Raw genomic sequence first — 12,600 nt, forward strand, 5'->3', positions numbered from 1 at the left:
AAAAAGGTCACAGGTCATGGCAATACCATGAGTTTGATTTCTGGTGCGATTCCCTTTCCGGAAAGGTAAGGTGCGTCCCAATCGGACTCCGGAAGCTCATTTCACGTCTACTAGTCACTTTTCGTTTTCCACCTTTAGCACGATCCAATTGTTCTTCAAATTGGACCGCCATCTGTTCTGCATCAGTCAGCAAGTTATATTGTTGTCACTAAACCTGGTTAAAGAAGTCCAAAAGAAAATTAGGGGTTGGACAATCTAGCACTAGATTGAACTCAATGTTTTAAAAGGCTAAGGCGTAGTTTAGGCGTTTTCGGGAGAGCCTCAGCACGACATTCAACTTGAGGCATAAGGCGTAAGTTTTATATATAAATGACCTATAAGTACTGAGAACAGGATAACACAATGCTTTGCATAATTGGATTGCATATTCTGATGGCTGGGTCTACAAAAATCTCAAGGTCATGACAATAGTTCTATTGTTGGTAATTATCTTGAGAAGGCTGACGATTTACCTTCAGTTTTTGCTAGTTTCTCTAGAAAAGTTTTAGAGCATTGTTATAATGTACAAGGACAATTGGTTGGTGCAGTTCACCTTCTAGTTTGTTCTACCTTAGCTCTAGGGCCAAGTCGTTTTTGGTCTTTGTATGCTCCCCATTGGGATGCCCTCTTGAGCAATTTCAATCGCTAATTCAATGAACTTTCCCTTCTTCAAAAAAAAAAAAAAGCATAACACAATGCATCAAAGTGTAATTATCTTAAACATATCATGACTTATGTCACCATCTAACTATAAACAAATTCCGGACATTCATGAAACAACAGAAAGATAATGGGAAGCTTACAGGATCTTGAAAGCAGAGGTTGGATTCAGACAGTCCTCAGCTAACCAATACCAGCAAACTTTTGGGTTTGGGTCGCAATCTTGTAGTGTCGAAACTCATAAAGTCCTTGAGATAGAACACCACCACTAATGTCACTCCTCATTCCCCAAACATATAGTATATTACAAACTCAATAATATACTGTCTGCATATATCAGAAATACATATTCTTTTTAACCAAAAAAACACATTACGAATCAAACATTGAACATGAAACCATCCAAAGCAAAATCGAACCAGTATGGATGTCATTGTCTACATCGAATTGATCGGCAACTGTCTGGTCTAGACAAAAATCCAACAAGAAAAACAACTCGAATTGATCAGGAAAAAAAAACTGTAATTTTGGTGTCATAAAAATAAAATAAAATAAATTCTGGGCGCTCGCTTTCAACGGGCCTTTTGCGCCTGGTCGCCTCGGCAGCAAAACAGACTCAATTTTATCAGTGCCTCCCTCTTTTTACGCCTCAAGGCACATATGAGGCGCGCCTTTTAATTCATTGCTAGAACTAGAGAATGTGTCCAAATGCTTTGAACTAAATGAGACAATTAGCTAGTGCCGGTTGGCTGGCTCCTCTTCAGAATTTTCTCATAGACAACGCTTTATCCAGTTGCTAGGCTGATAGCTAGTCTACCACTTTAAGCTCTAATATTTCTCTCCACTTTACCTAGCTGCCACCACCAACGAGCAGGACTAGTCTTCATTAGGCTCTATTTAGCATAAATTTTCTCTTCTTTACACCTAAGAAGTTTAGTTTTTCTTCTTCTGGTGTACAATGGAGGCTGAATTCCCAGAACGAACAACTAAGAATTGTTAGATGAACATTAATCAATCATTAATTTGTTTATGCATTCAAAAGATTAATTTATTAATCAGCTTGCAAATCTTAACCATATCTATCTAGCTTTGTTCAAGATGGTCCTCCTCATTTAAGTGATACATGACTGCTTCTTTTGTGGCCATGCATTAAAAGTCATGAATCTGCCACACATATTTGTGTGGCAATCATGTCATCGATCGAAAAACAAATTTGTTTGGCGAGCTTGTCTGGTCAATTATTAGCAACATTAAGAGGTCGAATGAAATGACCATTTGGTCTGTTTTAGTGCTTCATCAGCCCCGCTGCCATTAAAAAGTTTTGACTCAAATCTGCAATAAATTAGCATAAAATTTAAGGAAGAATATGGAGATTTTAGAAATTGCTGTAAAATAGAGAATCTGTTGGAGTTGAAGAAGAAAAAAATGCTAAAGTTTTGACTTTTGCTTCTCTATTATACAGAAATTAGAGCAACTCCAACAGCTTCCCTATAATTTCTGTATAATAAGAAAGCAAAAGTCAAAACTTTAACATCTTTTTCTTCTCCAACTCCAACAGATTCTCTATTTTACAGCAATCTCTAAAATCTCCATATTCTTCCTTAAATTTTAGAGATTGCTGTAAATATAGGGAATTTGGTTTTCTCTTTCCTCACTTTCTCTAAAATAGAGATAATTATAGGGAATCTGTTGGAGCAAAAGAGACTAATTTTTCCCTAAAGTAGAGAAAAATCAAAATATGGAGAAGCTGTTGGAGTTGCTCTTATAGAGAAGCTGTTGGAGTTGCTCTTAGTGTTGAACTAAAAAAAAATAAAAGTGTCTAACGTTCTCGTGTTCAAAATTTTTAGCTCTCGACACATTTACCCCTTCGTGTGTTATGGGTTAATTGACATTTACTACAAATAGTAACAAGGTTGCCGGTTGCTATTTTGCTACTGTCTATATTGTCCTACAAACCGACCATGCTGCTATATCCATCAATCTAAAGCACACGTTTTGATGATGTCAAGTCTAAGTGCCCAAAACCACGAAGATAAAGTGGACAATCAAGTTCAGAAAGAAACAACTTTCCTAAAATCACGAAGAAGTGCAGAAATCAAGTTCAGTAACAACAGAGAATATGGTTCGTAGAAATTTGAAAGATGAATCTGTTTCAAACATGTCGATATCATGACAGATCAGCCAAATTGATTCACAGCCGTTTAATTCAATGTCTTCACGTCGACACAGATCGATAAGGGTACCTGGTTTTGCTGTGATGACTGCATCTATCAAACAATTTCACGTTTCTTTCTCAGTTGAGCATTTCCTTCTCACCACGCACCTAATTGCTTGCTCAGTTTTCCTGTCAAATCAACCTGCGTAGGGTTTTCCTTTATCTTCATCTTTCTTACGCGTGTGCTCACAGCACAGTACATCTAACAATCACAGCCGTTCTTCAAATTTGGCCACCTTCTTTATATACCAAACCATCTCTGCTCCTACTTCCCTCAACTCAAAGCAAACACCCATCTTGGCTAGCTAGCTTTCCGTACCTCTTCGAGTACTAATATCACTACTCCAACTTTTCTGGGTGGCCGGTGCTATTGAGCTAGAGCTAGCTAGTTCTTCTGAGGTCCCTTCAATCAGCTATATAGATAGCTAGCAATGGCCGGCTTAGATACTTTCAAAGACCAGCAGGTTTGTGATGATCGATTCTTTATTCTTCTTTACTAGCTGTCCCCATTTTTACTCATTTCCATACTAGGTTTGTGATGGATATGTTTAACAACTGCCATTTACCTGTACTTGGGCAATGCATCTAGTCATTAATTGCTAGATGCACTACTTCTTATAAATAAAAACTTCAATCAATATTAATTATTTCAGGGCTATCAAGAAGAAAAGAACCAAACGATGACAGAAACTTGTACGATGGATGGAGCCGTTGATTGGAATGGCCGCCCTGCAATCCGAGGGAGAACTGGTTCTTGGGTTGCTGCAATTCTCATATTAGGTACATAATTAACCCTAGCTAATTAAGCTCCATGTACATAGACACACTAATTACAACATGAATTTATCTTATTAATCTCGACATGTTTCATGTGATTATACCAAAAGCCACGTCTGTACTAAATTTTCAAATTTGCTGGGTCTTGATGAGTCTCAATTGTCAAAACTTGGATAGTAGTTTGGTTCTTTTCTCCATCATCAGTGTACATACTTATTAATTTACAAAATAAACAAGCCTAATCACATATTCACATATCAATTATTTGTTCCTAAACATTATGATAATATTCTGAACCATAATTCACTATGGTATATTGTTATATATTTCATAGAGTTTTCTTTCTTTAGTCAAATTTATTTTCATTATTGGTTAAACTTATATTCAGTATATTTTCTCTCTAAAATTAGTGAATCAAGGATTGGCAACATTGGCATTTTTTGGAGTAGGAGTGAACTTGGTATTGTTCTTGACAAGGGTACTGGGACAAGACAACGCTGAGGCTGCAAACAATGTCAGCAAATGGACCGGAACAGTTTACATTTTCTCTCTTCTTGGGGCTTTTCTTAGTGATGCTTACTGGGGGAGATACAAAACTTGTGCTATCTTTCAAGTTATTTTTGTTATTGTAAGTTTCTTATTACCAATCAAAATCCTATTAATAAATTCATGTACGATAAAATTTCTGCCATATATGATATGAGCATAGATGATATAATTAAGCAGATATATGGTTCCTCTTTGGTAAAAATTACGTTTTTTTTTGGTAAAATTTATAAATAGTCCTTGTGGTTTGGAGTAATGCTCAAAATTAACCTTGTGGTTTAAAAATATTTAATTTTACCCTTGTAGTTTGCGAAAGTAATTGATATTGGTCCAAATGCTATTTTTGACAAAAACCTCATGTGCAAGGATAATCATTTCAATTTAAAATAGTAAAAGAAATTAAATTAAATAGTATTGGAAAAATGAAACTAAAAAAATAGGAGGTTGTGGAATTCTGGTTTTTATTTATTTTTAATTTCATTTCCTATAAAATTTCTAATTTTTTTTTTTTTTGTTTTAATTTTTTTTATTGAGATGACAAACTTATCCTTACACATAATTTTCACATGACGAAGTTTTTGTCAAAATTAGCTTTTGGATCGACTGTGATCAATTTCGCAAATTACATGGATAAAGTTAAACATTTTGAAACTACAAGGTTAATATTGAGTATCATCCCAAATCAAAGGGATCATTTCTAACTTTTACGCTTTTTTTTCTTCTTTTGGCCATAGTCGTGTACACAGAATATCTAGTTAGCGTTATTTATACAAAAATTCTTGCTAGCATACATTCATGTAATTAATTTGTTTTACAGGGCTTGACATTATTGTCACTAACAACCTACCTATTCCTGCTCAAGCCTAAAGGTTGCGGTGATGAGCAATCTCCATGTGGAGACCATTCGAATTTTGAATTCGGCTTGTTTTACATCTCCATATATCTCATTGCACTAGGGAATGGAGGCTACCAACCTACCATAGCTACATTTGGAGCGGATCAGTTTGATGAGGACGACCCCAAAGAAGGTCACTCGAAAATTGCCTTCTTCAGCTATTTCTACTTGGCTTTGAATCTTGGCTCCCTCTTTTCTAACACAGGATTAGGGTATTTTGAGGATAAAGGAATATGGACTGTAGGGTTTTGGGCATCTACAGGCTCTGCTGGCATGGCATTGATTTTGTTTCTTTGCGGAACTCCAAGGTATAGGCATTTTAAGCCTCAGGGCAATCCTCTTTCTAGGTTATGTCACGTACTGGTTGCTGCAACAAGAAAATGGAAGGTCAAGATCACGTCAGATGGACATGACTTGTATGAGGAACACGGGAAACAATGCTCTGAAAATCAGAGTAGGAAAATACTTCACACCCGAGGAATCAAGTAAGTTTACATTTTTTAAGTTCTATTGAAATTTAAACTTAGGAGTCATTATAGTTGTCGGATCTACAAGGTCAAACCTGTGATTTTTTAAGGTCTTTAAAAGTTGGGCTCTCTAATTGTAGTATGCATTTTTTTATATGAATTTTCCTGAAATAAATCTATAAACTCAAAATCAAACAAAATATAATATCTAAAATATTTATATTAATATAATAAGGCCGAATATGTTCCAAACCAAAATTTAAAAATTAAGCTAAAAATGTTACAAATTTGAACTATTAAAAATAGCTAAGAGCATCTCCAACAAAATAGCTAAAGTAAAATGAAATATAATTTTCAGTAAAATTGGTAGCTATGTTTAGTTAGGAATTTTGAATAGTTATATTTTCATCTCCTATTTTTTTCCTTTTGTCCAAACGGCAATATATGATTTGATAAAACATTTGAAATAACTAGTATTGCTGCAGCAAAATTGTTAAGCCTATAACTATATTTCACTTTTTATTTATTTTATTTCAAATAAAGCTTATGTTGTTGAATATGCTCAAAAGATGTTCTACACCAAAAAGTTAAAGCTGGAATGGACTACAAAAACGAGAGATTTACTTTTCTTTGACCTTGGGGTAATTGCATTGTTGCATATAATGTATGTTTACTCTTCTTTATCATATAAATATAATAAATTTTTTACTCCTAATGGTGATAACTTTTATTTAATATATATATATATGTGTGTGAAAAAATTGTGTGTGTGTGTATATATATATTAAATGATGATGATTGGGCTTTCTTCTAATATAGATACACACACACACAATAGCATATGATGGTCTAAAAAAAATTTATTGGATCCCCTAACTTTCTAGATTTTCAGGAAAAAAAATAATAATAACAATGATGATTGGACTGTGGGCCTGAGGCAGCTATTTCTTGAGACTTGCCTCAGGTCCCGATGTTAATTAATTCTCGATCTATTTTTAAACAAGATTCATACATGTTCAACAACAGGTTCTTGGATAGGGCAGCAATCGTCACATCAGAGAAGTTCAACCAAATAGACGGATGTGCTCCAAATCCATGGCAGCTTTGCACAGTGACACAAGTAGAAGAAGTTAAATGCGTACTGAGATTACTTCCAATTTGGCTATGTACAATACTATACTCAGTAGTTTTCACACAAATGGCCTCCCTCTTTGTAGAACAAGGTGCCGTAATGAAAACCACCATCTCCAAGTTCCACATTCCTCCAGCTGGTATGTCAAGTTTCGACATCCTCAGTGTGGCAATTTTTATCTTCATTTACCGGCGATTTCTCGACCCACTCGTTATCAGGTTACGAAAAAAAGGTCTCACCGAGCTTCAAAGAATGGGGATTGGTCTTGTCATTGCCATCATGGCTATGCTCTCAGCAGGAGTTGTGGAGTGTTTTAGGTTAAAATATGCAAGAACAAATTGCGTCACTACCGATTGTGAGAGTCGAAGTTCTTTGAGCATATTTTGGCAAGTTCCTCAATATGTGCTCGTCGGAGCTTCCGAAGTGTTCATGTACGTGGGTCAGCTAGAATTCTTCAACAGTCAAGCACCTGATGGGTTAAAGAGCTTCGGTAGTGCACTTTGCATGACTTCAATATCACTTGGAAACTATGTGAGTAGTTTGCTGGTTACGATAGTGATGAAGTTTTCTAGTAGGGATAATATATTTGGATGGATACCTGGAAACCTTAACAAAGGTCATCTGGATAGGTTTTACTTTCTCTTAGCGGCTTTGACTACAGCTGATCTCATGGTCTATATAGTTTGTGCCAAGTGGTACAAGTATATCAAGTTTGAAGCAAAGGGAGGAGATGATCACAATGAAAATATTAGGCAAGCTGAACTTGGAGTCTGATCAGTTTCTGAAATATTTGCAATGTGTGGGCTAATAAAGCAAAGATGCATGGGATAAGTCGTACAACTAATTTCGGTAGAATTTCTTTTTTATTACGACATAAGAACTGTTATTGTACAACAACTCCTGAGTGGAATTCTAGATTTTCCACTTTAAAATGGGATACGAAAGCCACTAAACTTAGTATTGGACCACTTAATTCGGTAGAACAAACATTGCTTGCTATCACTACTACAAAAAAGGCCCAGATCAAATAGGGACAAATACTAATCTGTGCCTTTTAAGCAATGAATGGAGACAGAATGGGCACAGATGCCATTGTGAATTGTACATAACCTTTATTCAACCCTAACTTCTACCTCTCCTGACATTTACTGAGGTGACCTAGTGTTTCATCTAGAACGCGCCTCAAGCGTGAGAGGATGTTGGTTTCGTGCCTTTTGTTGTGGGGTTTGTTACCCGATGGTGGCTCTGTGTTTTGCAGATCAGGTGTGTCTAGTGCGGTGAGGCCATAGATCTTGGAAGGCATTAGAGAAATTGAAGAACTTAAAAAGCTTCTCAAATGCTGCTAATCCGAAGAACATATCAAGGTGCCTTTTTTATATTTTTTTTAATCCCATTTTGTATCTCAATAATCATTTTAATTTTGGGAATCCTATTGCGTTGTCTGGTTGTTTTCCTTTTTAGGGTTGAATTCATTATTTCTTATTCTTATTCCGTGAATGTTCCTTTGCTTGCATTGACTGAACTAAAGTGTCTTTTGGAGGAATGCATGTAGTGTGGTTTGGTTTGTTTGGGACCTGATCAGACTCTTAGTCTGGGTTCAATTTAGAGTTTATTATTTTTTTAACCATTGCAAGTGATTTGGTGGTTCTTGCCTAGTTGGGTGTGCTCCCCAACCTAGGTTCGAATCCTGAAGCTGTCAAAATGGCCAGGTACTGTGCTGCAATGCACAGTTGGATCATTTCACTTGTGCCGAAAAGGTTTATCTTGGGCCTAGAAAGCCTTTGGGTTCTCCTTGACAAAGTAAAAAACAAAAGAGTTTATTATTTTTTTAAAAATTTTTTTATATTATTTTTTTATAAGTGGGCGGTGGCTGCTGAAATGGGTTCTATCCCATTGATGATAGGGTGGTGTTGATTTCATAGATTTGTCTTGAAACCATATATAGCTGATCATCAGGTCATTCATGTGCTCCTGTTTTTGCCAAATATTAACAAGCATTCATAATGATGCTACTTTTCACTTCAATCTTCCAATTGAGTTTGATTTGTATGCATAACTTTATGAATGAAGCATGGTTCTCATGAAATGAATCTCTGTAATATCGGAATTATTTTAAGTTCAAGAGAATTTTGAAAATCTTCTACGGTTTCGAATTGTGAAGTCCAATTGAGTTAGACTTGTATGATTTTGTTATATTCCAGTTGTGTAGTCTAGCTAGATTGATCGAACCTACATATAGTACAATATTGATTCCAAATATATTCTACAGAACAGTTAAACACTTAATGATGATAGGTGGAGAAACATCAAGTCCATCCTCAACACGTACAGCTCAGGAGGTAGATTTTTACTTTTTATTTGCATAACAGAGCCCAAGTAAATGATATTGGTTGTGTTGAGTTTATAAAATAAGATTCTCTATTTTCAAATTGTATAAGCATTTAGTTAGATTGCATCATTCTTAGTTAGTGAATCTCATGTATTGATTGTAGAAAAGCAATTTGACTATTATTGTATTGTGTGAGACCCGTTGTGAGCCTTATTTTCATTGTTATAGGGCACTCACAAGTCCCGGAAAGGATTGAGCAGAAGTGAATGCTTTGGTATTCAAAGTCCCGATGGCACCTTGGAGAGGTAAGGAGTATGAAGCGCGCTAGAGATATTAGAGACCAGCTCAAGGGACTCATAGAGAGGGTCGAGCCTGAGCAGGTCTCAAATCTTGGTTTTGAAGTTATAAAACCATTACATTTGGTAATTAATTTACTGTTACTCTCCCTGCGTCCAAGTAACGACTTTAAAATTTCAGTTTGATTATTTATTTTTCTGTAGCTGGATAGCTTGATTTTATCTTCTTTCAGCTATGTTTGATTATGATTCAGCTCTGTAACTCAAGTTTAGTGGGGAGGGAAATTAGAATTAAAGGTACATAGAAGAATCTACTAATGGATCGATGTCTATAATTCAAGTTTAGATTATTTTGATTACAGTTGTGCATCATACATAAGCCACATACTTGACCTTGTTGTACTTATAGAATTAACTAGCTAGTTCTTGAACTGTTTTCCAGGCTTAATTCATCTATGGCAAGCTCTGATAAGGTAGAAACCTGTGATTCTACAAATGAAGTTGAAGCACTATTGGAACAAGTACTACTGAATTGTTCAGGTGTCCCCAATTGGTGCATTGTATTTGTACAAATGTATGTATTTGTAGTTTATTGTATTTTGAGAAACTATGGGACCCATTCTGATATTTAGGGACAGATAACTAATTCGTTCCATTTAGCAATAGGAAGTTCCTATTAGGATTTAGGTTTAGCAATAGGAAGTTCCTATTGGGAACACCTACAATAGGTACACATCCATCATATGTCCCCTTTGACCAATGGGGACATATATTTGTCTCTATAAGTAGCAAAAGAAATAAATGTTGTCTGTCACCTTAGGCCTCTTTTGCAGTAGTGGCATCAATTGGTTTCCATTTCCATCCCGCCAAGCGCTTGCTTTTAGAACTTGGTCACTTTTTGAGATGCGCCATATATATATAATATTTATCTAGAGCGAGGCCTCGCTATGAAATTAAAGTGCGAGGTTAGAGTTTAGGGTCACTTTTCGATCTCATATCCACATCTTGACCATTCAGTTTTTAGGTACTAATGTATAGATCATCTTTGCAAAATTTCAGCCAAATTGATGATCATTAAGGTATCTAACTCACTTAAACCAATGGACTAACTGAATTTGTCCAACCTGAACCGTACTAGCTTTAAGTCATTTATCAATGTCTTAATGACCATCAATTTGGCTGAAATTTTGCACAGATGATCTATACATTAGTACCTAAAAACTGAACGGTCGAGATGTGGATATGCGACTAAAAAGTGACCCTAAACTCTAAAAACGCACTTTAATTTCAGAGCGAGGCCTTGCTCTGGTTATGATATATATATATATATATATATATATATATATATATATATTTATATGGTCATTGATCGAACATCAACTAAGAGAGCAGTCTCCCTACAAATATACTAGCTGATTGAACAGACATCTGTAGAGATTTAAAATACTTACATGAAGAGAGAATGATAATCTGGCGCTTCTAAACCCCTAGGTAACTGCGGCTTTTTTTGTTTCTAAAGCATGTATAAAAGACTTGATGCACATCCCTTGTGCTGTCTTGGGCCTTAAAACTTAAACTTCGGATCGAAAGTTTCACAAATTCGCGGACAATGTTTATTTTCATAAATTGTACCTCATTAAAACAAGAGTAATTTTTAAGAAAAATCAAAATTGAGATTTGTAAAATCATACACATCTCGCAACGTGTTACAGAATGTTTTTTCAAAAAAATGTTTTGCAAAGTGAAAACGAGAAAATGTTTAGTCTCAGTTGGTTGATGAGGTCATTATTCAATCGTTAAGGTTGCTGGTCAGTCAGAGAGATCATTGCTCTATTGATAAGTTTGACGTTCAGTCAATGAGGTCACTCGTGGGTCACCCAATAAGATCATTGTTGTCACTGGTGAGGTCACTAGTCAATCATTGCAGTTGCCAGTCAGCGCTGTCCAAGACGTCAGAAGTGCAGAAAGTGCTACCTAAAGCCTGTGAGCACGGACCCATATTTCATGTCATTTTTTTTCTTTTTACAAAGCACAAAACGACGACATTTTTTCGGTTTTCTATCTTAAAACTAGATAATTAACCTTGGCCCAATTTAACTTCCCTTCAATCCTTCAAATCTTCCCGATTTTGTTTCTCCCAAAACTCAAAAAATTTCGAACCCTAACCCTAAATTTGATAAAAACCTCTTAGAGTCCGAATTTGGCTATAAATGAGGCTCATAAAGTTACTTTTCGCTCTTGAAGTTGGAGTTGGAGCACGAGATTTTCGTCCAAACCTCTGGATTTGTAGCAAAGGATTTCAAGTATGAGTCTTGCTGAATTTTGATGCTCCTAGAGTCCCTGTTTCGATGTTCTATTGATATATTTGGATGGCCATGGTCTAAATGAATTACTGATGTTTTGTTTCAAATTAAAGATTGCTTATGTTCAATTGTTCATACTTCATAACTACTGATGTTCTATTTCGAATTACAGAATGCTGATGTAGTGATGTTCATAAATCATGTCATAGCTATTCGATCATTCGATGTTCATAATCATAACTATACTAACTTTATTTTTTGCTGCCCATATTTCTTTTTCCATTAATTCTTTGCTCATAACTGATCTTCTATACCATAACTGATATGCAAATTGTATGATAGTGTAATTGAGTAATTGGAATGTGGATTTGCAGGTAACTATATATGAGTTCTATTACGATATGTCAATTATGCCTGATTTAGGCTCCCGAAAACACCTCGACTGTGCTTCAGCGTTTTAAATATATATATATATATATATATATATATGTGTGTGTGTGTGTGTGTGTGTGTTTATTATATATAGGTTCTTTTGGTAAGAATTTTTTTTTGTTATTTTAAAGGATCTTTTGTGTGACCACTTTTTGATCACATATCAACATATCGAGTTATTATACACATTTTTTATACGTGTAATTATATCTAAAATACGAGAATTAAGCTAATCTTTAAGTTAATTAATATATAGTTAATCTATTTTTATTTACTTTAAAGGAAATAAATAGAGTTATGAAAATTGTGAAAAATTTGTGCGAAATCGTAGCTAATGATTAAGAAATGAATAAAAGATTGATTTCATTAATTAATCATTGGATCATTGAAGTTAGCATCAGTGCTATCATCACGTGGGAGGTGAATCAATGTTTAATTGAATTAGCCAATTAAATGATGACACATGACCATCCATACCTTATTCTTGCACGCCAGACCATTTCCTTACT

The 12,600-nt window shown here is 35.2% G+C and overlaps 1 protein-coding gene across 2 annotated transcripts; it reads left to right on the forward strand.

Moving 5' to 3' along the window:
- The first annotated feature begins 2,775 nt into the window (after window positions 1–2,775).
- LOC112194421 (protein NRT1/ PTR FAMILY 7.2) lies at window positions 2,776–9,446 on the forward strand. 2 transcript variants are annotated; one of them, XR_005806615.1, is made up of 6 exons: window positions 2,776–3,378; window positions 3,568–3,694; window positions 4,102–4,319; window positions 5,055–5,617; window positions 6,626–8,095; window positions 9,289–9,446. XR_005806615.1 is itself a non-coding variant. In XM_024334666.2 (5 exons), exons 1-5 carry the CDS (start codon window positions 3,346–3,348, stop codon window positions 7,503–7,505), a joined length of 1,821 nt encoding a protein of 606 aa, XP_024190434.1. In that variant the 5' UTR covers window positions 2,776–3,345; the 3' UTR covers window positions 7,506–8,118. The 2 variants fall into 2 exon arrangements, 1 of the variants encoding a protein (XP_024190434.1); XM_024334666.2 differs by lacking the exon at window positions 9,289–9,446 and having other exon boundaries at window positions 6,626–8,118.
- The last annotated feature ends 3,154 nt before the right edge of the window (window positions 9,447–12,600 follow it).

The sequence above is a fragment of the Rosa chinensis genome, chromosome 1 (assembly GCF_002994745.2).
Source record: "Rosa chinensis cultivar Old Blush chromosome 1, RchiOBHm-V2, whole genome shotgun sequence".
NCBI lineage: Eukaryota > Viridiplantae > Streptophyta > Magnoliopsida > Rosales > Rosaceae > Rosa > Rosa chinensis.

Excerpts from the sequence above, each read along its gene's own strand:
- LOC112194421 (XM_024334666.2), top strand. The coding sequence starts at position 3,346 with ATGGCCGGCTTAGATACTTTCAAAGACCAGCAG. Across the intron at positions 3,695-4,101 it reads TGCTGCAATTCTCATATTAG|TGAATCAAGGATTGGCAACA; the intron begins GTACATAATTAA and ends CTCTAAAATTAG. Across the intron at positions 5,618-6,625 it reads CTTCACACCCGAGGAATCAA|GTTCTTGGATAGGGCAGCAA; the intron begins GTAAGTTTACAT and ends GTTCAACAACAG.